General features: G+C 38.5%; 1 protein-coding gene across 1 annotated transcript; it reads right to left on the bottom strand.

Annotated features, from left to right (window-relative positions):
* Positions 1 to 6,259: 6,259 nt before the first annotated feature.
* LOC122144062 (gastrula zinc finger protein XlCGF8.2DB-like) lies at positions 6,260 to 17,534 on the bottom strand. Its single transcript, XM_042754704.1, has 3 exons — positions 17,460 to 17,534; positions 6,626 to 7,227; positions 6,260 to 6,379 (listed from the first exon to the last, which is right to left on the bottom strand). The coding sequence occupies exons 2-3, from the start codon at positions 7,220 to 7,222 to the stop codon at positions 6,260 to 6,262; spliced, it is 717 nt and encodes a 238-aa protein (XP_042610638.1). The 5' UTR covers positions 7,223 to 7,227; positions 17,460 to 17,534.
* Positions 17,535 to 26,567: the final 9,033 nt, after the last annotated feature.

Genomic DNA, 26,567 nt, shown 5'->3' with positions numbered 1-26,567 from the left:
AAACAGGCTGTGATAAGCCCCGTTTTAAAAAAGCCTAAGTTGGATCCAGCGGAGCATTGTAATTATAGACCAATATCTAAATTGCCTTTTCTCTCAAAAATCTTGGAGAAAGTAGTAGCTGAGCAGCTGACAACTTTTCTAAGTAACAATGACCTCCTTGATAAGTATCAGTCTGGTTTTAGAAAGATGCACTCTACCGAGACTGCTTTCCTTAAAGTATCTAATGAAGTCCTAATTGCTGCAGACTCAGGAAGATACTCAGTATTGGTTTTATTGTATTTATCATCAGCCTTTGATACAGTAGACCACAAAACATTACTCAATAGACTGGAAAACGAGTTTGGTATGGCTGGGTCCGTTTTAAAATGGTTTTCCTCTTACCTGAGTGATAGAACTTTTTTTGTACATGTAAATGGCATACTGTCTGAAGCCGCTCCATTCTTGAATGGTGTCCCCCAAGGCTCTGTCCTAGGTCCACTTCTGTTCTTAATGTACATTACTCCTCTTGGAAATATGTTAAACCATTTTAATAATGTATCATATCACTTTTATGCTTATGATTTACAGCTGTATTGCTCGTTAAATGATTCTGAGTTCCACAAACTAACAGATTTATTGAACTGTATTTCATGTGTTAAAACGTGGCTTGCTAGTAACTATCTCCAATTAAACTCAAAAAAAGACTGAAACCCTGATTATCGCCCCAGATAAAAAAAATTCCATCAAAAAAAAAATAATAATTATCTCTGAGCTCCACTGTCCAGTCGAGCACCAGAAATGTAGGTGTCTGGTTTGAACAATCGTTGTCTTTTGACTACCATTCGAGACTTTTGGTCAGAAACTGTTTTTATCACCTGAGAAATATTGCTAAACTGAGGAAGATTTTAACGGACTCTGATCTTGAGATGGTAATTCATGCTTTTATTTCTTCTTGTTTAAATTCCGCATTGATTTTAAAATATTGGTTTTAACTTTTAGAGCTTTACACGGTCAGACCCCGCAATACATCACTGGCTTGTTATGCACATATTCCCCAAGTCGTGCCCTTCGATCAATATATTCCCCAAGTCAACAGGCCAAAGGCTTTTAACTGTTCAACAGACTCGTTATAAAACCAGGGGTGTCTTTTGAGGCTGTAGCCCCTAGACTGTGAAACGCCCTACCCTTGTGCATCCGTATGGCTAACTCAGTTGATTCTTTTAAAAAGCAACTCAAGACACTGTTATTTAATCAAGCTTTTGGTTGATTGGATTTACATTTTTTATTGACTTTTTAAATGTTTTAAATTTTATCTGTTTATTAATGTGGTTGTTCCTTGTAAAGCACTTTGTGATTCTATCTGTGAAAAGCGCTCTATAAATAAACTTTACTTACTTACTTACTTATTTGAAGCGCACTTGTCATCCAGTAATCTCAAAAAGCTTTGTGCTTTGTTACTTTATAATTAACAAAGTATCAGCTTGTGGTGCATTTTCCTATTTTATGCTATTGCATTTTAATATTTTTACTTAACTTGTTGTCTATGATTCCTCCTATAAAATTGCATTTTACTAATTAAGAAAAACAGACTGAAAGTGTGAAAGTGAAAATAAAGGTTTTCACAGAACCATTTTTGGTTCCACGAAGAACCATTCAATCAAAGGCTCTTTAAAGAACCATCTCTTTCTGACCTTTTTATAAGAATAACTAATCATTTAGTGGCTTTTTATAGAGCCATGTATTTTTGACCTTTCTCAGAATTCGTGCTCTGCATTTAACCCATCCAAAGTGCACACACACAGCAGTGAACACACACACACCGTGAACACTCAGAATTCGTGCTCTGCATTTAACCCATCCAAAGTGCACACACACAGCTGTTAAAGGGCACATTAGTCGTGGTATTGCCGGCCCGAGACGCGATACCACAACCTTAGGGTTAGGAGTCAAACTCTCTAACCATTAGGCCACGACTTCACCTAAAATAATCTGAAGGACCTTCTTTCACCACAAAGAACCTTTTGTGCAAAGTAAAGGTTCTTCAGATGCTAAAGGTTCTTTATGAAACCGATTAGACAAAAAGGGTTTTTCTATGGCATCGTGAAGCACCTTTATTTTTAAAAGTGTATGACATAATTTACAGGATGCATTGATGAGGAGCCCAAGGTTAAGTGAACCTTAGTTCCCAGGTCATCTACAAGATGGACTGAAATGCTGATAAAGTCAAGAAAAGATGAGACATAAACACATGACAGTATGTTAAAAAAAACAAAAACAAATAAATGATTAACTAATAAAATAAAACACTTTTATTCTGTGGCACCTAAAAAAATAATTTGGCACCTAAGTCTTTTTTCTTACAGGAGCCAATGGCTCCTTACTCGTTTTTTTTTTTTGTTTAGAGCCCTGTTGTAGCTTCGTAAAAATTACGGTTGAACTGCAGATGTCACATGGACTATTTTACTGATGTCCTTACTGCGTTTCTGGACCTTAATCATGGTAGTACCCTTGCTGTCTATGGGAGGGTCAAAGAGCTCTCAGAATGAATAAAAAATATCTTAATTTGTGTTTCCGAAGACGAACGAAGGTCTTATGGGTTTGGAACGACTTGAGGGTGAGTAATTAATGACAGAATTTTCATTTTTGGGTGAACTATCCCTTTAAGGGTAAGTAAGTGGATAAACTTAGCTTTTGGTTCCAAAAACGGAGGTAACTCTCAACCTATGTGAGTAGCCATAGCAACTTATTCTCTGAACACTTCAGAGCTATCAGCGCATGTGTGACCTATTGATGAGACTCCAGTGGGCATGACAGATTGCACACAATATTATATATTACAGTTATGCAGTTATGATGCAGTCTCGGATGAAAGTCTTGATGGTTTGTAGGTTTGGTGGTGTAGTAGTCGCGATTACCTTCTGGGTTTGAAGAGTGATGAACTCCAATGGTCTGGAGAGTTTTTCTCCCAGATGGAGATGATGAAGAGCTAAGAGAGAGGTCAGCTGACATCCACAGGATCGTTGGTGAATGTAAAGACAAGGCCGAAGCCTGGTGCAGAGAGCTAAGAGAGAGAAGAGTTTCTATCTCATATCCTCATCTTCTTAGAATCTACCAGAACCGCAGACTGGAGGTGGGTCACTGATGTGAGGCCTTTATTTTCTATCGAGGTCACACCTCTGGGATTTCAAAGAGCCAATGGTGTCTTAAACTTTTGGAGGGAAAGTTTATGGCTCTTTGGCTGAGAGCATGGTAATTTCTATATGGAACTCGATTGGGTGTTGATGCAAAAACTACTAAAGATTCTTAGAACACTGCCTATGTACCAACATATAATATACACTCTTGTTTAGATCATCAGAAGACGAATTCATAGACACTAAACATGGTATAGGTAAGATTACATGAACGAGTGGTTCTATCATAAGCATGCATAAAACAGTATACAATACAAAATACAATATACAGGAACAGTAACAACATACACATGACCTGAGGATATGTATGATAGAAAGATCTGTCTATGAATTAATGTAAGAAGCAGTATGTGTCTGTTTGAGAGAATTAAGTAGGGAGGAAGATTATCTCTACATACTTTTAGGTCGTACAATTTATCTGTTCTGGCTGAGCTGTCGTGGTTGTCATGGTAACCAGGGGCCTGGGGTTGTTCGCAGACATCCTGGCACCCAGTATGTTTATTGGGTGAGGGGTCTGTGATTATTTGTTAATCTAATAAATAATTGATTTGTTAAATCTAATAAACAATTGTCTGATTGGTCCAAATGCTAAATTCTTATTCGGAAGGATTAGATTAAATGGAAAAAAAAATGGTTGTACAACCACCAGTTAGGTGGCGATATAAACTAAGTATGCGAATGGCCTTTGAACAGAAAAAAGTTAAAGAGCAGAAGAATTAAAGTCCAGACTGACAAACGTGTGCTTATGTTTGCACTCTCTCGCTAAAATAACCCACTGTTTTCATTATTTCATTCAGTTTTGTGTTCTTTTATTTGTTTTGTTTTTTAAAATTACCATTTCAGAGCAACAGATTTTTCTTTATTGAATAATTTGATTCCAAAATATTAAACTGAACCAAAATTAGACAGCATCCTTCACCACTAGGGATGCACAATATTATCAGAATGTATCAGACTTGGCCAATAATGGTGTAAAATGTAAATATCGGCATCTGCCTGTTATGAAAAATTATGGCGATATACCTTGCAGATAAGACAAACAAGTCACATGCTCAGGGTGTGCTAGCGGTAAGATCATATCAGCAGTGTGATCATTCTTAAAGTGAAAATTTTGCTGAATGGTGATTCAATTATTTTGAGAATGCACGTACAAAATGGCGTGTCCAGTGTGTGATAGAGTCAAAAGTCACTAATGCATGCAGCAGCCTCCGCCAGGTCCTAATGCCTGTCTGTAGTTAATGCCCCGTAAGGTGTTTCATTTACTTAGGGGGCGCTGTAGGCCTACTTGTAATAAAAATGCAAGTAAAATACACGAATAACAGTAATATTGTGTTTATAATTAAATAAAGTAGTAATTGATGTCATAAAATTACGAGTATGTTTTGATTCAATTGTCAGAAGCTATAGCTTACATGAATAAAAATCACAAACCTGACACTTGGAAATTAAATAATTTTATGTATACAGATTTGTTCCTTAATGAGTAATGTTTTTGTTTTTTTGTCTTGCAAACAGATTAACAGCCATTCCGAACCTGTATACGTTTCTTTCATATGTTGAAAAACAACATTTTTTTTGAAGAATGCTGGTAATCAACAGTTGTTGGTCCACATTGACCTCCAAAGTATTTTTTCCCTACTATGGAAGTCAATGGGTTCAAAGGGAAACTTTGCATTTGTGAGTTTGAATATTTGCATTTCGCATGATGACAACATTTTCATTTTAGGGTGAACTATTCCTTTAAATTCAAGAATCTCTAAATGATTTTACAACTCTTTTCCTTTAGACCGTCTATGAATGTTAAATCTTTAAATTAGTGCTGCCAAATGATTAATCGTGAATTTATTATGTATATATAAATACAAATACAGTTTCAATGTTTCAGAAATATTTACATGTATATATTTATATTTATGTAATTAATATTATATATAAATATTAAAAATATAAAATTTTCCTTATATGCATGCATGTGTGTGTATTAATATATATATAATAAATATACACAGTACACACACATATATCAGGGAAACAAAAACTCATGTTGGATATGATTAATTGCAATCGTTTTGACAGCACTACTTTAAATGAAATGTTAAGGTTAAGCAATTGATTTAGTTGGTTTTAGTTGATTTTTAAAGCTTTCAGTGTACCGTCATTTTAAAATACATGATTATTTAATTTTAACAACTAAGATTTTTGGTAAAAACTAACCAAAATTTTAAATAATTTGTTTATATTTTGTGCACAGAAGAGACTTGTTATTTCCAAACAAAAGAAGAAGAAAAAAATCGGCATCACTAGCTGGGTTTCCTCACCCAGCTTTTATGCTCATTTTGAAGTATTGCATCAGAATCGAGTGATGGAAACGCTAAATTTCAAATAAAAATGCCTTAATTCGTAAAAAAGTTATTACGCTTGCTTGAGGTGGTTTTTGACTTGTGCGAAAAAAGGGTTAATACGAACAATGGAAGATGGAAATGCATTTTGCCAATAAATTCCTCCAAGTGCATCAAAAAAGTAATGTGACTTTACGCTATGGGACGGTAAATCCTGACTTACCAGCGGACCAATCTCGTTCCACAGCATCTGAAATGTTGTTATATACTCATTCGGGAAATGCCTGAGCAAAGTCTGTCAAAGTATTTCTGTATATTGGCCTCCCAGAACTGTTAAACGACTGCGTTCCCAAACAACAGCATTCACCTCCGAAAGCAATAATCGCATTCATTGTGTTTCGTCTGCTCTGAGGTGCAAGTTATTTATTATATAAAAAAATTATTATATTCAGTAGCTTCTCCTATTTTTCTTAGTGATGTATAGTGCCAGTTTATCAGGAAGTGACGATTTTGTTCTCTTTGACTTGTGCTTGTTCGCAAATGTTTTGTGCGATATTCCAATTTTGCGCACAAGTTAAATTCGCAACTTTGGATGGAAACCCGGCTACTAGTATTTTTTTTGGTTCCCCTTTAAATGGCAGAGATGATACATTTTATTTCACAAGAAATTCGCCTTTCTCCAGACTGAATGCGCAGGTGATTTTTGAAATTGCTCTATTTTGTAAATCTCTTGCCACTGAGGAAACACTAGAATTCCTTTCCAGAGTGAGTCAGCAGATGGGTTTTCAGGTTTCTCTTATATGAGAAACTCTCGTCACACTCAAGACACTTGTAAGGCCTCTCTCCTGTGTGAATTCTCATGTGAGTCTGTAAGTTTCCAATAAATCTAAAGCTGTTTCCACAATGAGGGCAGATGTAAGGTCTTTCTCCTGTGTGAACTCTCATGTGAGTCTGAAAGTTTGCTATAGATCTGAAGCTCTTTCCACACTGAGGGCAGGTGAAAGGCTTCTCTCCAGTGTGAATTCTCATGTGAACAGCAAGAATTGTATTGTTTGAGCAAGTCTTTCCACATTGAAGGCACATGTATGGTTTCTCTCCAGTGTGAGTAATCACATGATCCGTAAGGTTTTGCTGTCTGAGAAAACTCATTCCACACTGATGACATGTAAAACTGCTCTCTCTTAAGTGAACCTTCACGTGCCTTTTAAGGGTTACCTTATATCGGAAGCTCCTTCCACACTGATCACATGTAAATGGCGTCTCACCAGTGTGACTGTTTATATGATCCTTAAGGTTTAGTTTTGTTGTAAAGCTCTTTTCACACAGTTTGCAGGTGTAAGGCTTCTCTCCAGTATGAACTCTCATGTGCCTGTTAAAGTTTCCTTGCTGCGTGAAACAGTTTCCACACTGAGGGCACGTATAAGGCTTTTCTCTAGTGTGAATACTCATGTGGCCTTTAAGGGTTGCTTTTTTATTGAAACACTTTCCACACTGCTGGCAGGCGTAAGGCTTCTCTCCAGAGTGAGCGTCAATGTGGCGTTTCAGGTTTCCTTTTGAAGAGAAACACTTCTCACACTGTTGGCAGGTGAAATTACTCTTTTGTGAGGAATTCTTTTTAGATATTTCTTCAGTTACAATATCATGATGTTTCTTATACTGATCTTTTTCTTTCATTTCATCTAGTACTTCACTCTCCTCTTTCAGCAGCATCAGATCTAAGGTGAAAAGAGACAAATACAAGTTAACTCCAGTTTAATGCAACAGACAAAATGTTTGACGTAAAACATCAAAAAAAAAATAAATAAATAAATAAAACTCCAGTGGCCATGACAGATTGCACACAATATTATATATTATCACAATAAAGTTCTGTAATATACTATATGTAAAGATTAACTGCGAGCCGGTTGAAAATCGATTCAAATGTGTGACGATTCAAATCTGTTGAGACGCTAAACAAATCGTGATACAATTAGGGGTAGGAGTTTATATGAATGTTTCTGTTTCATGCAGATATTTTTAATGTGTATTTTCACAAAACTGAAGTCAGATCATTCTGTTTTTGCTTCAAATTTCGAAATTATAGGACAATAGAAGCAATCAAAACCAACAAAATAGCAATACTTTGCCAGGTGTCCACTGAACGCAAACTGGGTACACTATTCTATGTTAGCCGCAACACAGGGATACATTTTCTATGTGTATTTAAATTTTGATCTGAATGAAAACCGTGCATCTGTCCAGCGTGGCTGACACAGAAGACCGTACGCTGCCTGTATTCAGCGGATGATCTCCAAAATGCCGCTACGCTGATGTGGAGAGACACAGAGAAGATGAATTGTTGAATAGTCATTATTTTTGTTTTATTCACGTACAAAAAATATTCTCGTTGCTTCATAAAGTTATGGTTGAACCATGATGGCAGATGGACTATTCTGGCGATGTCTTTCATACTTTCCTGGACCTTGACACTGTTATTTATTTGGCAGTCTATGGGACAGTCACAAGCCTCCCGGTTTTCATCCAAAATATCTTAAAGAAAATATCCGAAGATGAACAAAGCTTTTACGGGTTTGGAACAACATGGGGGTAAATGATTTAATGACAAAATTTTCATTTTGGGGTGGAGTGGGTGCTTAATATGGATTGCAAATGGACAAAACTAGCATTTTGTTCACATATCTTTGGTCACATGACTGAAAGCTATGAATAACAAATGTAATAACCATATTAGAATAATATATAAGGTAATATATTTTTCTAATATGGTTATTATTTATTTTTATTGGTATATATAATAGTTACCTGTATAAATAAGAAAACACTATTATAAACAAGATAATGTATAATTTATTATATATTTATTACATTTTATATCATCGTGTCACACATCATAGATCAGCATTTTCTAAAATGTAATTCTTATAACTATTAATAATTGTTACTTATGTAATTAACACCAAACAAAAACAATATAATTCTCAAGCAGGGCTGGACTGGGCCCTGGCATTTTTTGGTCCAGGCAACCACCACCACTTCAATACTATAGATATGTCGGCCCCATAACGCTTCCTTTGTTCCTTCCGTAAACAGAATACTCGGCCCCACAAGGATCCAGCAGATCCTAAGTCAGTTGTGGATTATGCTTTATTGACTGTGGGCCCTTTGTTTACTGTGGGTGTTGCGGAGAAAGAACGTGACACCGCGTCTGTGCCTGTAATGGTAGCTGCTGAGTTTAGTCAACCACACGCTTCGCGACATTCAAGTTCACTGATTGCTACTCCAGTGATGCAACCCTCTCATGAAATGGCACCCGCAATAGAGTGCGCACGCTTGATGGCAGCGACAGTGGAGGCTATTTGCAAAATGGCAACCACTACAATGCTCCGTCATGTCACAGCTGCCATTCCTGAGTAAAGTCATGTCATCGTTGATCTACATGAATCAGGTCAAATCACAGCTGATCTTTGTGAGCCAAGTCAAGTCAGTTGATCTTCATGAGCCAAGTCAAGTCAAGTCACAGCTGCTCGTCATGAGTCAAGTCCAGTCACAGTTGATTGTCATGAGTTGAGTCAAGTCACAGTTGATCGTCATGAATCTCGTCACGTTACAGCTGATCATCCAGAGTTACGTCATGTTACATCTGATCATCCAGAGTCACGTCATGTCCTGTCTGCCACATCTGATATTCAAGGTCAGTCCTTCAGTATTCTAGTCTGGTATCCAGTGTGAGGGATGCACTGCTGGTGTCTGCATGCGCAGCTGGTTTCCCCAAACCCACTCACTTTAGCCCTCCTGTTCCTAAACTGATTCCCCTGTCTGAAGTTCTTCCCATGATGGGGAACACTTTTGGTGTGTTTAGGGTGCATACACCATCACAGAACCTCCCAAGGTGGCAGCGTCCACTATGGTGTCTCTAGAGGTGGCAACTGATGCTGCAGAACCTCTTGAGGTAGTGGTGCCCGCTACTGTGTTCCCTGTAGTGATGGTGCCCGCTGCATTTTCTCCAGAGAGGTGGCGATGCATGCTGCAGAACCTTTTGAAGCAGCGGTGCTCACTTCAGCTCCTTGTGTGTGTGTGTGGTGGCGGCGGCGCCCAGCAATACACTTTCAGCCCATCATGTCAAGGTCGAAGGAACCGTAGAGGAGTGCTGTATCTGTCCTGGTAATGAACTTTCCCTGTTTCCTAAGGTTACTGCTGTAGAACCTCCAGAGGTGTCACTGGTATCCATCTATGAACTCCCTGCCTGTACTGACACGGCTATGGAGGCCGTCTGCATATCCACGTCCTGCCCTGTCACGGCTATGGAGGCTGTCTGTGAAACTCCTGCCTTGCTCTGAACTGGCCATGGAGGCCAGTTATGAAATATTGTCCTGACCCGACCCAACCGAGGAGGCTACCTCAGAACTCTCAGCTTTGTCTGTCACACCCAAAGATGTGGGCTGTGAAATTCCTGACTGTTTTGCTGTGCCTATAGGGGCCGTTCGTGAATCCTCATCCCTGCCTGTCATGGACATGGAAGCTGTAAATGAAGTTTCTGTAAGCCTTGTTTAACCCTGTCATAAACCCCGGAACAAAAATACCATTCAATGTCTGCCCCGTTAACCCTGTCACTGACAAAATAACCACTCATGAACTATCTGCTTGTTTTGTTTCTTCAAATGTGTCTGATATTGAGCCATCTGCCTGTTCCTTTTCAAGTAATGTGTCTGAAGTTTCTGTCAATCCTGTTTTAGTCATTGAGTCATTGTCATTGTCGTACCATCCATCTGTCCAGCTTCTATTAATTGGTCTGAGTATGAATTGTCTGTCTTGCCAGTTTCTGTCACTGACCTGTCTACTCCAGCCTCTGTAAATGCACCTGGTTATGAACCCTCTGTCTGCATTAAGGTAGCTTTCGAGTCTGATGTTGAACTGTCTGACTGTTTAAAATCAATCCTGCATCTAATTGTGAACTGTCAACCCAATCAGCCTTTGCCAGTGTACCCAATGCTGAACGGTTTGTCTTTCCAACTACTCTCAATGCAATTAACATGGAACTCTCAGCCCTGCCTGTCACAGCTCAAAGACCCACCTTTGCACCCTTAACTCTGCCTGTCTTGAGCCCAGAGACTATAAATGCATCCCGTGTCTTTCACATTAACTCTATGACTGCCATAGAGAATATACATGAACCGGCTGCTTGTTCTGTTCCCCCAAATGTGTGAGTTGAACCGTCTGCCTTATCAGTCCTAGTTTCTGATCCTGTTTATGTCTAGTCATGTCCAGTTTCAGTCAATGAACCAGATTTTGAACTGTCAGCCTGTCCCGTCTATGAACTGACATTCTGTCCAGTTTCAGTCAGCAAGCCTATTGATGATTTTTTTGTGTTCTCTGCCGTGGTCCCTGAGACTGTGAATGTACTGCCTGTGTTTTCTGTCTCTGCTCTCCCTAGATCTCAGTCTTTGCCATGGTTTCCTGATCAGTCTGCTCCCCCGTGTTGGTCTTCCACTCCGTCAGCTCCAGTCTGGTGGTCTTCTGTCCCGCTCTGGGCATTGTGGGGGGAGAGGGGCCTATGTCACTGTGACGAGTGGGGCGGGGCCGAGAGCCGTGGGAATGAAGCGAGGCCGGTGGAGTGATTGGGATATAAGCGACACCTGCTCCACCCGGTGGGAGTGATTGGGATATAAGCGACACCTGCTCCACTTACCGGTCTTGAGTCCCAGGGAGGAGATCGGAAGGATACAAAAGAGGAGCGACGACAGTGAAGGATGAGAGAGGACCAGGCCTGGGTTTTATTTTGTGTTTGGTTTTTGATTGTGTGCGGCTGTCGCGCTATTTTAATGTTTATTTGGTTATTAAAGTTTTATTTGAATGTCCGCCGGTTCCCGCCTCCTCCTTCCCGTGAATATCAAGTTTGTTATATTGTTACACTGGTGCCGAAACCCGGGAGGAGAGAGGGACGCGCTGCCGAAGATCCCTTGCCGCTGGGGTGAATCCGGGGTGCCATGGAGCAGTGCGTAGCAGTCTGGCACCATGGACGCTCGAGGCGGTGGGCTGGAGTGAGTTGCCGGGGATGGAACGGCGTACGTGCTGGCTGCCGGCGGTGTGGAGGGACGGCTGCCATCCGTGAGGGAGCGGAGGAGTCGGCGCCGTTCGCTAGGTGGCTGGAGCCTGCTGCCATCCGCCAGAATGGGGAGCAGCAGGGAACGGGGGGGGGAACTCCTGCCAGCTGCCCGAAAGCGGAGGAGCCGTCGCCGTCCACCGGGCGGCGGAGGAGTGTCGTGCCGTCCACCGAGGGCCATCCAGTGCCGCCGCCAGGCACCGCGGAAGAGTTCACCCAGCTGGTGGAGGGGCCGGAACCAGAATTATTTTTTTTTTCTCTCTCGTCTCTGTCGCTCCTCATCATTCCATCTCCTTTTCTCTCGCCTCGTCTGTCTGTCCTTACCCCCAGGTTCCCACAGGGGGGGGGGGTATTAGAGCGCAGTCTCGTGGGTATCCCCCGGCCTGCAAGGGGCGATGGGGGTATGTGACGAGTGGGACGGGGCCAAGAGCTCTGGGAACGGGGCGGGGGCCGAGACCCGTGGGAACGGAGTGTGAGGCCAGTGGAGTGATTGGGAAATGAGCGACACCTGCTCCACTCACCGGTCTCGAGTCCCACAGAGGAAATCGGAAGGATACAAAAGAGGAGCGATGACAGTGAAGGACGAGAGAGGACCAGGCCTGGGTTTTATTTTGTGTTTGGTTTTTGTTTGTTAGCCTTTGCTTATTTTCTAGACCTAGTCTCAGTCTAGTTCCTTGCCTGGATTACCTGTGTTTTGATTATTGCCTGTTTATTCTTGGATTGCTCTATCGTCTTGTTATTTGGACTCTGTTCCTGCCTGAACCATTGCTCACCTTTATGGATTATCACTCTTGTTTTGCCCCCTGGATTACGGTTCACCGATCGAAGACCCACACTTGCCCTAGGTTTACTCTTGTGTCTTGCCCATGCCATACCCATTTGCTGTTGTTCAACCCTGGCTGTATTTTGACCATGTTTATGAATAAATATCTGCAGATGGATCCGAACGCTTCCTCTGTTCCTTCCGTAACAATAACGTGATTTTTCTTAAAGCCAAATTACAGTGGGATACATTGACTTTAGAAAGATGGCAGCATCATTATGTTGATTTTACACAGATTGATACATTTATTTGAAAATCTTTGCCAATGGTGAAATTTGGATAAAATTTACATTAAATAAAAATGTAAATTTGATTCTAGAGATACAGGAATCTCACTGCGACTACAGAATCCAAATGTGGTTTACATACAGTTGATACTTATTCTCCCAGTTTTACATACTAGGCTTAAGATTAAAATGTATGTCTGAGCTGTTACAATTGAAAGAAACTTGACTGATCTTAAAATAAATCAGTGCCATTGTTTTGTTCCAAGATGCTCACCAGTAAAAAAAAAATTCTTAGACACATTTATAAAGACTAGTTATATGTCCTAATTGAACTATGGCCTAATCCTGGCTTAATCTAAGCCCTGTCTGTGAAACCAGGCCATTGTGTTTAAAGAGCATGAGGGATTTAGGGATGAGTTTGGCTCCATCCACACAGCCTATGAGCCTGTTTACACCTGGTCATTTCATGCGTTTTAGAATCAGCGCAGTCATATCTGACTATAATGTCATTTAGCCTATAACACACTTTCACACGTTTATTATTTTAACATTTTGTGAGGAGTAAAATTTGCATATGTGGTTTTAACAACCAGATGCATTCATACTTATCTAGTTTTGTCTGGAATGTGTCCCAGACCACCTCCTTAAGTGGTATAAGCGATCGGATTTATATCGGTTTTAAATGCGTTTCAGAGGGCATTTACACCCTTTAAAAGTTTTTAGCTATGAGTTTTCTCTTAAAACCTATTCACAAAGCTGCTGAGACAAACTTTTACTAAGGAATAGACAGAAGTCTTAAGCTAAGAGTAAGGGGGCAGGGTTGACCTCGTTGCTATGGATTATGTCAGCATGTTTACTAACTATGCACACAGTGATTGGGGTGACAGTCTCTGTCAATATTGTAGAGCACAATATTATGTTGCCACATTAAAAAAAAAGTTTTTGAAATAAAAATGTTAATTGCCATATTCAAATAAAGATTTTAAAATGCAGGCTAAGTGTCACTAATTCAACAAGTAGGCTATATATTCAGCTAATTGTCGCCTCCATATGTATTCTTCTCATAAACAATTAGACTGTACGCATTGGGGCTGCCCTCGACTAAAGATTTTTCTGGTCACTGGCAAATATAATTATGACTCTGTTAGGGAAAAACAGCAAGTACACTGCATTAACGTTTTTAATTTATTGTAACGTTGTAATTTATTGTTACACTAATGCTTTCTGTTTTCGGTTTAAGAGATGAAGTCTGCGACAGTGAATCATCTCCACAGCACCTGTATGCATGTTTCATACGGATAACATAATGTGAGAATATTTGTTTTCTGTTTGAATTGGTTCATTTAAAAGTTTCACCCTCTATAGATATATTTTTCATGTCTGTTATAAGCAAGCATCCACTGAGTTTCAAAGTGACTCGCTCAAGTTCACAAGAGTCCAAGACGACAGAAAGCATCATGTTTGCTTTAATTATTTTACAAAAGCGCAAGATTTCATTGCTATTCTGAGTGCACACAGATAACCGTAGAGTCTTTACAGATACATTACTCTTATCTGTATGACCAAAAATGACAAACTATTTTAAGAGCAAATAATCGCAGCGGCGCCTCCATCTGTCCTGCAGTAGATCAAGCATGCTACTGTTCAGCTTCCACACTCCGCACAAACATGCACACTTTTTTGTAGGCTAACATTAGATTGAACTGCCGTGTAAAGTTGCTACTACATACATATTTCAGATGATAAACCATATTTGAGGTCGATGAATGTTAGGTGAGCATATGGATGTCCTGCCCGATGTACTATATATTACCACACAAACGTTAACGATTTGTCAGTGTGTGATTTCGCCACTTCATGTGGAATTTTTTTTTTTCTGCGACTAAGCGACTAATGCAATTTTGGTAATATGCATATAAACGGTCTTTTAATTAGCAGAAAAGGCATGGCTGATAGAAAGACATGCAAACATAAAAGAAAATCAAACCGGATTTGAGAACAGCTATATATTAAGGATATAATCAAACATTTTGCGTTGGGATAACCTCTAAACCAAACCAATTAGAAAACATTTTTCTAAAAATGTTTATATTCCAAGGTAGATTATTGGCAACAGCCATTTTAGGATATTTCAGATTTTGGTCTTAGTGACGTAGGAGTCCTCTTCGTTAGTCCTAACGTTTCACATATTTAGGAGCTAATTTTAACACTAAAACACTTTGTGAAATACTCTTAGAGATATTAGGAGTCCTAAATTTAGGACTGAAACACCCACTATTTTTAAGATTTTCTCCTAAATCGGCAAGTTAGAAGCTACTTTTAGCCTTAAGATGGTTTGCGTACTACGGGGCCCTGGTCTTTTCACGATTGGATAACTATCCTAACAGACAAAACACGCATTAAGTGACCAGGTGTGAACATCCCCTCTATCTTCAGGGACTGCTTTGAAGATTACATACAGGTGTGTTTGATTAGGGATGGATTGGACCAGAATTTTTTTGTTTTCTCTTGACATTTTGTTCTTGTCACATTCACTGCTGGCTTCTTGATTGCAGTATTTGAAACAGTTTTCAAAGCAGTTTTACAGAAAATACATATGCATTGTAAAAGGAGCTATACAAATAAACATGAATTGAATTAGTGTTACAATAAAACTTCCTGTAAAGCTTCTTTGAAAATGTGTACTGTGAACAATAGTATATAAATAAATGTTTTCTTGATGTTGCTAAAGTAAATGCTGTCATTGTAAAGTTAATGGAAAATGGAAATCTAGTTAACTGACAAGCTTTAAGATCTAAGGTTCCCAAACTTGATCCTGGAGCTCCAACACGGTATATTAGATGTCTCTCTAATCAAAACACACCTGATTCAAGTCCACATTTCATAATTAGACACCTGAAGATCTGAAATGGGTGTGCCATAAGCGAGGACATCTGAAACAATCAAAATTTTTATGCCCGTTCATATGAACTTGTGAACATCATTACTAGTGATGTGAGTATTTTGCATCAAGGCTTCAAACCTTGTATCAAAAAAAGTAACATCTCACAGTTCTCTCAGTTCTCTGTTTCACAGTGTCACTGTTCACGGCGGCATTCTGCAAAGAAACTGTATTTATGTAATTTCAGTGAAATTTTAATAATGTGCTACAAAGTTATATCTCTCATCTAGTGCTGTTACATCTTTTGGCAACATGCAAAACAATATTATCTTGGATAATAGCTTAAAAAATAAGCTGGCATTTGTGAACAAAGCATTCGTATGGTTTAAGACCTATGTATTCGACGGCCGCATCATGACACAATGGTATTGGAGGGCTGAGTGAATTAATTGAGAATATTTTGCTTTGTTTGGGCTACTAATGTATAATTTTTCTCCCTAAATTAAGGGGCGGGTACACACTGCACTTTTCGTTCCATTGACTTCAATTTATATGCATGCGAATGCGTCAGACCGGACACGCAAGCTCAAGTGAAAAAATTTCGCATTTCGCTGCGTTCCAAAGTTCAAGTTTGGTAAACCTCTGACCTGCGAATTCGCATCACGTGAAGACGTGGAACCAGTAGAATATCGATACGTCACTGCGTGACCTCTCTGTACAGAACTATAAAAATTAAGGAAGCGCTAATTTTTAGCCGTAGCGCAGCATCCTATTTTATATAATACATCTTTAAAAGATTATTAAAAAAAAAAAAAAGCTTCATGGTTCGCAGTGTCAATGGAAAACAGGAACAGATGGTACATTTGAATGAGGACAGATTTTATAATTTTTTATTGCTTAGTGTGTATGTATTTATATGGAGAGAGAGACAGACAGAGAGTAAAACATAATAAAAACAACTTTCGACGCCGTCGCAAAAGGCACAGTACAAGCACATTAATCCATGTGGTGATAACTGAGGGGAGACCGTTAACCTGCTCCCGCCCATATTCGCAGCGGGTGTCCGAAAAAAATTTCGCACGTTCGAAGTCTAGTGTGACCGCCCCTTTAATGTGTGATGTCACAATAACAATGCTTAAAGGATTAGTTCACATTCAAATTAAAAAATTTACTCACCCCCATGTCATTCAAGATGTTTATGTATTTCTTTCTTCAGTCACAAAGAAATTAAGCTTTTTGATGAAAACATTCCAGGATTTTTTTCTCCTTATAGTGGACTTCAAACGGTTGAAGGTCAAAATTACAGTTTCAATGCAGCTTCAAAAGGCTATAAATGGTACCAGACGATGGCATAAGGGTCTTATCTAGTGAAACGATTGGTCATTTAAAATAAATAAATAAATGCATATGTTTTATAAACACTTTTCTCTCAATTTTTTTGATTGTCAAAACTGGAAGGCGTTCTGGCGGATGACGTAGCACGCTTTTCTCTCAAACCCTTTGAAGCTGCATTGAAACTGTAACCTTTTAACTGTTTGGAGTCCATGACGTCTACTACATGCTGGAATGTTTTCATCAGAAAAAACCTTAATTTCTTTTCGACTGAAGAAAGAAATACATAAACATCTTGGATGACATGGGGGTGAGTAAATTGCCAAGAAATTTTAATTTGAAAGTAAACTAATCCTTTAACCTGGCAGTAGGATCCTCTCAGCTTTACTCTGAGGCAGCATTAGTATTTGTCTGGTCATGTGATCTCAACATGTCTGTCCACCCGCTCCATGTCAAATAAAACCACTTTTTAATTAAAAAAAACTCATATGATAATTTTCAATAATCATTCATTTCTGTAGAATGAAACATTTTAATAAGGATCAAATAAATGCGTTCAGCTTTGAGAATATAAAACCAACCTGTTTGTTCCTCAGTATCTTCTTGTTTCACACTGATTGCATCTTCAATCTTAATGTCTTCACTCTCCTCTTTAACAGACGGTGTTAATTATTGTCATGGATCTCAGTAGCTTTAATTTCTGTGTGTTTGGACACTCTGTCACGATTAAGATGACAAAAATTAACAGAAATAACAAATTAATCCAAACTAAAGCCTTGTTCAGGACTGTCAGCCCAAATCCGTTTGAAATCCGATCATATTTAGATACTTTGAACGGCGGCGAACTACATGAAATCCGATTTGTGGAAATCTGTTTCGAACTACATTTGTATATGTGGTTTGGAATCCTATTCAAATCAAATTCCTGGAAATCTGTTTCAGTCTGACCTAGCTTTTTCACATTATCACGCCTCGTAAAACTTAAAAAGTACGACACTTTTGTAGAAAACATGATAAATATCTTTGCAAAGACAAGCTTGTGCTGTTGCAAACTGCAAGTCAAGCGGAAAAGACAAATAATCACGACAGCAACATCATGTCATATCGTAAGACAATATCAGGGGCCTGTTCATAAAACAAGTTTACCAAATAAGCCAGGGGGCTGTTTCATAAAAGATGCTAAGAAAAGCAGAGATTAAAGTCCAATATCTGACATGAAATAACCTAACAATTCCATCGGGGCTAAACCGGTTCCATAAACGACTATTTAAGTTCACGCTATCTCACTAATTTGATCCAGGTTCAATGAGTCAGGATAACCTAACGTTCACACACTTATTCTAAAGCAGCCCTTATGTGAATTTTTATTTTTATTTTTATTCTTAATTTCACAGTGAATATTTGTGCTGTTTAATGCATTTGAGACATTGTGTTTTCTGGACAGTGTATAAACGGACATGTCACAGGTATATTCTTCATCTGTAAATGTTAGAAAGTCATGCAGAAATATAAATTTTGCTTTCACGAGTGGGCGAGGCTCAATGCAAGTGAATGAGCGCTGCTGCGTGCTAAACAGATGGAACGCAATAGAACAATAGCGCAATAATTCTGAATTTTTTAGATTGTAATGTTTTAATGTTCTACTATAACCATAAAAGGTACAGCTGTCATAAAAGCAAAGAGAAAGGCTGCATGGCTAAAAAACTGCTGATCAACTTAAGTAGCAACTATGTTAAACAGGGTTCGCCCAGAAACTGCAAAATGAAATTCCAGGACTTTCAAGGACTTTAAGCACTACTTTTTTGGTTTTCAAGGACTAAAATCAGAGATCTTACTTATCAAACTATTTTAGTATCTTTCAAATTCTAATAAACTTATAAAACTAAATGGCACAAATAAAGTGCAGCACAAAAGGTTGCAATGACTGTGGCAACTTTAACATTTGAAAGGATATTATGGCAAAGTTATCGCTCTCCTTATTCAAACTGATTTTTTTTTCATGAATATGATTGACCTGAAAAATGAAGGCTGTATCACACACTCAGTAAATTATGAGCTATATCACCACAGTACACTTAGCTCAGGAGATATACAGATACATAGATATACAGATAGATCAAGTAATCTACTGATTATTTTGACAATTGAGTAATCTGATATTTTTTAGTAATACAAATAGACCTAAGTGAAAAACTATTTAAAATCTATGACTATTTATATATAAACTAACAATGAGGTAATAATAATTGGTTCAAAATAAAGTATCAAAACCAAGTAATTACATGGTTTTATTGAACAACCCTGATAAAATAGGACAACATAATGTAACATGCCTTCACAAAATACGAACATAACCAATTTAAGTTCATTATGTATTATAACAAATACCTGCAGAGGGCACCAACGACCAGGCCATGCTTCACTTTACAGCGTGATTCAAGGACGTTTAAATCTATGCAAACTCAGAGCGATGGTTTGAACTTTTATTTTGAAATCATGATGTACAACAAATCGCACACTTAGAAATATGTTGATGAATTCCCCTGTGTTGGCAAAGGTTTATAAATCATTTACGTTTCAAATCTAGTGCGATAACACAGTTTTTCACAAAACGCGTCAGACTTTATATGCGTTCCCAAATTAAACCTAAACAAACAAACAGCACATGCGATAAAGAATGAACAATATAATGCAAGCACTATAAAAAGTTTTACCACAAAACACAGCTTATACTAATATCGCGAGACCGCTTTTCACCTCAAGGAGTAATATTACTGGGAAGTGATGGCCTAATGGTTAGAGAGTTTGACTCCTAACCCTAACCCTAAGGTTGTGTGTTCGAGTCTCAGGCCGGCAAAACCATGACTGAGGTGCCCTTGAGCAAGGCATCGAACCCCCAACTGCTCCCCGGGCACCGCAGCATAAATGGCTGCCCACTGCTCTGGGTGTGTGTTCACGGTGTGTGTGTTCACTTTGGATGGGTTAAATGCAGAGCACTAATTCCGAGTATGGGTCACCATACTTGGCTGTATGTCACTTCACTTTTTTTTCACAGTATGGGTCACCATAATTTGATGTATGTTAATTAACTTTTTTTTCACTATAAATAAATAACACATTTCAAATATACTGCCTTTTAAAAATCTAAGTACTTCTCAAGTACCTTCTCAAAAATATGGCTGTTTTCAAAGGGTTTTCCAGGACTTAAATTTCAAAAAAGTCAAATTCAAGTACTTCAAGCACCTTGTACGAACCCTGGTTAAAATATTTTAACATATATTAAGAAAAAACAAAAGTTTCATAAAATTTTGGGCACAATATGTTAGTTGTTTGTAGCCTGTATTTTTAAATACAGCTGTGTTAAATTTGCTTTCTGAAACCAAATCATGTGACAGTAAGTCAGAGTAACTGAATTAAGGCTTATTTGGTAAACTTGTTTTATGAAACAGGCCCCTGTATTACTGTTATTGTGTGTTTTAGCACAGGCATAAAGCAACAGCATTGCCATTGAAACCAATGCACATTCTGTAAAACGAAAGAGCGCGCCTGGACACAGATCGGATGTGAACAGGTGCGATGCACAGTGTGCACAGTCAGTCACTCAAATCAGATTCACTCCAGATAAGCACAAAATCAGATTTGAGCTGACAGTCTGAACGAGATTAAAATCTCTGCTGCGTCTCAATCAGCTCCCTATGTTCACTAGTCTGCTAGATGTGGTTTAAACCACTTTAAATACAAACACCTGCAGTTGGTTTGTTAAAGTTGTTGTATTGACAGGGTTCTGAATCACTGAATCATTTTGCGGGGCATTTGGTTCAGTTCCCTCGAAGATCCTAAAAGCTCAGTTCATTCATCTCTACTTACCAGTGTCTGGATTCATGTTCATTATAAACTGATTGAGGATATAGGGAGCGAAATGAGACGCGTCTTTTCTGAAACGCGTGTGTGGATGCGCTTCACTCGCACGAGTAAAGATAAAACATGTTAGATAAAGCACTGCAGTGTTACATGCAATAATATTTAAGCCATTTTACATCACTTATAAAAACAAAACTAGCCCGTATGGGTTGCATTGATTTAAACGCTTTAAATGTTTAAAACCACAAACCGTTCTTCAGCTGAATCACAACAAATGCAGGAGCGCGGCGCAGTCTTGTGACGTCATAGCGCAATACCAAAATAAAAGTCCTGTTCAAACGCTCGTCTAACATTACATTAGTGCATAGAAATGTTCATAGAATAAAATATATATACAAAAAAAAAATAGTAGTTGACATTTTTTTAATTATTTAATGTGTCATGGTACACTAGCAACAATTCTGTGTTGACAAATAAAAAGCATTTATGAAAATAATATGCAGTTTTTGGCTCACTTTATAATTGTTCAAAAATGTTGTTTGAGATAGACAAAAAGTACAACAGTACTGAAGTAACCAATATAACATTTCACATTACAAGAATGTAAGTAAACTTGTAAATCATCAAGTGTAAAAAAAAAAAAAAAAAAAAAAAAAAAAAACCTACAACACTAACAGTAATCAGTTCTTTTATTTTAATGTATGTAAATGTTTTTGTAAATTTAAACTGTTTACATCATATACATGCATGCACCTGCTGCAAAAAAAATTAAAAAAATAATAATAAAGCTGTCAAGACAGTAATCTTGTTGTATGTCCTCATTTGTAAGTCGCTTTGGATAAAAGTGTATGCTAAATGACTAAATGTAAATGTATGTGATATAATATCCCTAAATTACAAATAACGGTGATCCAACAAATGTGGAGCCAAAGTGTCAGCAGCAGACACTCGAGCACGCTGGATCATGACGTCAAACAGACGGTGCATTTTGGTTGAGAATGAAAATCGGGTTTGTTGACGTCATCAGTGTTTGTAGTGGTGCCTGGAGAAGTGGGTATACTCTTAATTTATGCCCCCATTTTTCTTTAAAACAGCCCAACAAAGGATGAACACCCTGTTATAAACAGAGACATGTAAAACTAGTCTTGCATATTTAGTTCACTCCAAAATGGGCCAGAAGTATTTGCACTCTGTCACTTAACTTCTGCTGCTAAGTTGTATTGTTTATATTTTGTATATGTCTATATTTTTTCCTATATTTTCCTAATAGCAATTTTATGATTTTATGATTATATACTACTTTTTTCCAATTTTTTATCACAGAATAAGGCAGAAGATATATTTTATAGTATCTATAGCGAACTGTAATAAATGCTATATCAGTTATCACTGCATTATTCAGATGCTTTTTATTACCTGGAGATGACACACATAAACCATTTATTGACACTGTCATGATTTGGTTAATGCAGGACACTACTGAATGATGAGCATAAGAAGGGATTTAGCAGTGGGTATACGCAAAGCCGACTGATAAAGAAGTGTGTATACCCTGCACTACACCACTGGACGTCAGTATTTGATGCCAATTTGATGTTGACTTAATGTTGGATTTTGGTTACACAACCTAAAAACAACAAATATCAATGTCAGCTGACATCATTGGACATCAAATTACAATGTATCTGCCTCACTAACCAAGAGATTTATTTGTAAAGATTATTGTTGCTGTAAGTATTATTGTTTTGTAAAATAACATTGCTGCAAATACTGTTGAATGGGATTACCTCTAAACATGGAATATTCCTCTAAGTTTGTCTTTTGCACAAAAATATAAGTTTTGTACACCCCTGTAAATAATTTTTATTTTGAATTGTTTTCCTTGTTTATGTGATCATGTTTATTTTATAGCATATGGCATTGATGCCATTGAAATAGAAAAAAATGTTGGGACATTTTTCAGGTACAGTAGGTATCCTTAAAAGCAGCATTAAAGAAATGGAATAATCAAATGTAGAAAAAATTAATTAAATTAAAAACCGCATTGAATGAATAATAGAGATTCTATACTGATTCTCATATTAGGCTGCTGTACTAGAATACAATACTGCACAGATCAGTACATGACACACATGCAACTTCTTTCCCAAATGTTTACATATGATTGAGAAAAATAAAAAACTGTGTTTGTGAACCATGGTTGTTTTTGATAGTTTAAACACAATAGATGCTAAAGAGAGTGTAGTTTAGCGCGTGTTTTGTAAAACCGTAACATTGTATCAAAAAATTTTAAACTGGCAAGGCGCAGAGTCGTATCTCTCTTACCCAATTTGAAAGCGGCTGAAGTTAAAATAAACGAGTGTACGTTGTGAGCGAATAATCTGTAGAGATCTGCCAGAAGAAGCAGCCATTTGAACAGCTAATTTGTACGGAGACATCTGACCAAACTACATCGGAATAAGCAAGCCTGGGCTGTTTTGGGTTCACAATGCACGTTTTAGCGAAACTTACTCAGACCACCTCCTGAGATGGTCTCGGTTCAGTTCGTTTCAGAGGGGGTCTGAGATCACATGGACCAAAAATCATGCAAACCTCACTCAGACCCTTGAAAAGCACCAAGTGTGTAAACACCCTAAGACAGTCCATGAGCCAGCCAAATTAGGAGTGCCAAACTCAATTCCTGGAGGGCCAGAGCCCTGCAAAGTTTTGTTCCAACCCCTACTGCAACACATATACAATGTCATTTTCAAATAAGCCTGAAGGACTTGATTAGCTGGGTCAGGTTGTTTAATTAGGGTTGAATCTAAACTCTGCAGGGCTCTGGCCCTCCAGGAACTGAGTTTAACACCCCTGATATGGGCTGCATCCGAAAACTGAAAAATGTTGCCTTTCGGAGGAGCAATCCAAGGTAGGAAGGCATCAAGGCACGTCTGAATTCAATGTTAGCTTCATTTCCTGTCTCCTGAGATGCCTTCATCTGGCCGATTTTTGAAGGCAGCATAGATGTATCCTCGCTGCCTTTGCCTTGATATCCCAGAATCCTGAGCGTTCCATTCTGTAACTATTAAGCCAAAAAAATAAAGATGGTGTCTGAAAGTTGCGGTCGGTGGTCAGTTTGTGGGTAAATGTACGTTTTTGATCAAGGTTTTCCACTTTTTATGTCATTTCTAGGGAGAAATTAATATTGCAGTAATGAAATATCTACATAGTTATCAACAAAGCTCACTCTATTTTGTTGTAGATCATTAAACCATTATGCTGCCTCGGAAGCTTGTCCGAAATAAGTTTCATGAGGTGCCTTCATGCACTAACACTGCCTGCAAAATTACTGCCTGATAAGGCAGCGAGGAAACAAGTCAGCAGCCTAAATTTTCAGATGCAGCCTGCATGATTAGTGCCTGATAAGGCAGCGAGGAAACAAGTCTGCATATTTTGGTGCTGTTACCTAGGGTGACTATACGTGCCATTTTTCCCGGACACTTCCTTGCCAGGATTTGTTTTGGCTTTATTTTCCAGTTGTCATGCTTGCGGAAGGTATTGATCGAAAAGTAGTTTGGACTAATAACATGCAGGCATTGTACATAATGAACCAATCATGGTGTGTGAGAAGGTGGGTGTCATGTCCTCGGTTTGATCACCCTGTGCTTCGGTGGGCATGTTCTGTATATGCATGTTGTGAGCACATGGTGTTTTTTGTTTTGATCGTTCTCCCATGCACCTTTCTGTGGTGTTCTCCCTCCCCCTCATTACTACCTTTTCCGCTCTTAATTGTTTGACTCCGGTCACCTGAATTCAATGTCTTGTTCATCTCTCGCTCTATTTATTTCCCTCTTTTGTGCCATATGGTGCCGCTCTGTCCGGTCAAGTCTAGATCTGTTCTGTCGTGCCATTTTCAGCCCTTGTCAGGTTTTTGTTGCTTCTTCCAGTTGTTGTTTTTTTTTTCTATTTTTTCCCTTCCTCATTTCTTAGACTGGGCACCTGCATGCCGCAGAAGTTTTTTCGGTCCGCTCAGATGCTGGCTGTCGCTTCTTCCCCCCCCCTCCGTTCTTTAAGCGGCCGCGCCATTGGGTGCCCCCTGCCAGGTGTTTTTGCGAAGACATTGTAGCCTCTCATTTTCTTTTGGACTATTTTTCTAATTCCCCCTGGCCGGTTTTTGTTATTTTGAGGGAGTTCCTTTTGGACTTTCTTAAATAAACTGGTCTCCTACTGAAACCTGCATCATCTGTGTCCGTGTTGTGTGCCTGACAATGGGATCTATGGTCAAAGCCATACAATTACGCATACATATTAGGTGTGTTCGAGCAGTGCGGCTCAGACTGATCAGTGTCTGACATCAAAGTACCTTGAGAGCGCTTTGAAAGCATAACGAACTGTCTGTATGGTACTTCGATGTCATACACCAATTGGTCTGCACACACAAACAAAGCCAAAACCTAGATATTTTAAAGCAATATAGAAATCCTGGCCAGGACGTGTCCAGGAAAAATGGCACGCATGGTCACCTTATGTTACCTAAATTCACAAAACACAAGACAGACTAATTAATTATTAATTCACTGTTCATTGTGATTTGCTGTTTACAAATCATTCAGATTTTGTCTAAAAATAAAATAAAACAAATATATAAATAAAATATTAACTAATTTAAAAATATACATTTAAATCTTCCAATTAATAAATCTTACGTTTATTATTCTCCAGATGGACAAAAACTTAAACCCATGTTTCCCAGAAAATATATTTCTCATATATATATTATATATATATATATATATATATATATATATATATATAGAGAGAGAGAGAGAGAGAGAGAGAGTTCCAAACCCCTAAGACCTTCGTTCATCTTTAGAACACAAAATAAGATATTTTTGATGAAATCCGAGAGCTCTCTCTTTTTCACAATTTATTTAGTTAATTGCATTTTCACGAGTTCAGTCATCATACAATGACCAGCATCACTCTGAACCTTTTTTTATTACTGATCGGGGCTGTTTCCCAAAAACATTGTAAGCCTAAGTGATTGTAGCTTCATTGGTTTCAATGGGCCTACGATTTACTTAAGCTTACAATGCTTTTGGGGTAATGTAGCCCTGCCTTGATTTGTGTGAAAAAAAAAAAAAAAAAAAAAAAACGTAATTCCGGATTCATCCAGAAGAATCACATCCCTGAAGCATGCAAATAAAGTATACGCAGTGTTGGGGAAGCTAATACTGTAGCTTGACAAGCTTCAACCCAGACAGAAATGTAGTGTTGGCCCAGATCCAGCCCACATCTGGCCCTAGTGGAATAGATATGTTAATTAAAGTAAATAAATTAAAGTAGTTATGCTACAGTCAAGCTACCCTTCTGGAAAGTTACTGCCAAAAAAGTAGCTGTAACGTAGACAGAGGCAGGATGCAAAAAGCAAAGGCCGGTTTATTGCCAAGGTAATTAATAGCGGTCAGACTGGACAAACAACACAGGGAGTCCAGAACACAGATGGAGAGTCGAGGCGATCAAAAGCTCTGATGGTGGGTGAGGCAGGGACTTCGGTGGACAACCAGTGATGATCCTCGGTGATCCCGGTACTGTTTCCCCAAGTGACGATGCTCGTAATCCCGTGATGTGCAGAGTACAGGAAAGAACATGACGAAGAACAGAGAGGAATCCATGATCACACAAGACAGCAAGGGAAACAGAAGGGAACACGCCAGAGAACCACAACGATCTGACAACATGAGACACCAGTTACAGCACTTAAAAAGGCACACACAATAGGTAGCAGCTGGTGCTGCTGATCAGCAGTGATCACAGACCACGCCCACAGACACACACACACACATACA

Source organism: Cyprinus carpio, unplaced genomic scaffold, assembly GCF_018340385.1.
Source record: "Cyprinus carpio isolate SPL01 unplaced genomic scaffold, ASM1834038v1 S000006585, whole genome shotgun sequence".
Taxonomy (NCBI): domain Eukaryota; kingdom Metazoa; phylum Chordata; class Actinopteri; order Cypriniformes; family Cyprinidae; genus Cyprinus; species Cyprinus carpio.
Note: the sequence above shows the minus strand (reverse complement) of the source record. Positions and strands in the feature narration are given on the sequence as shown.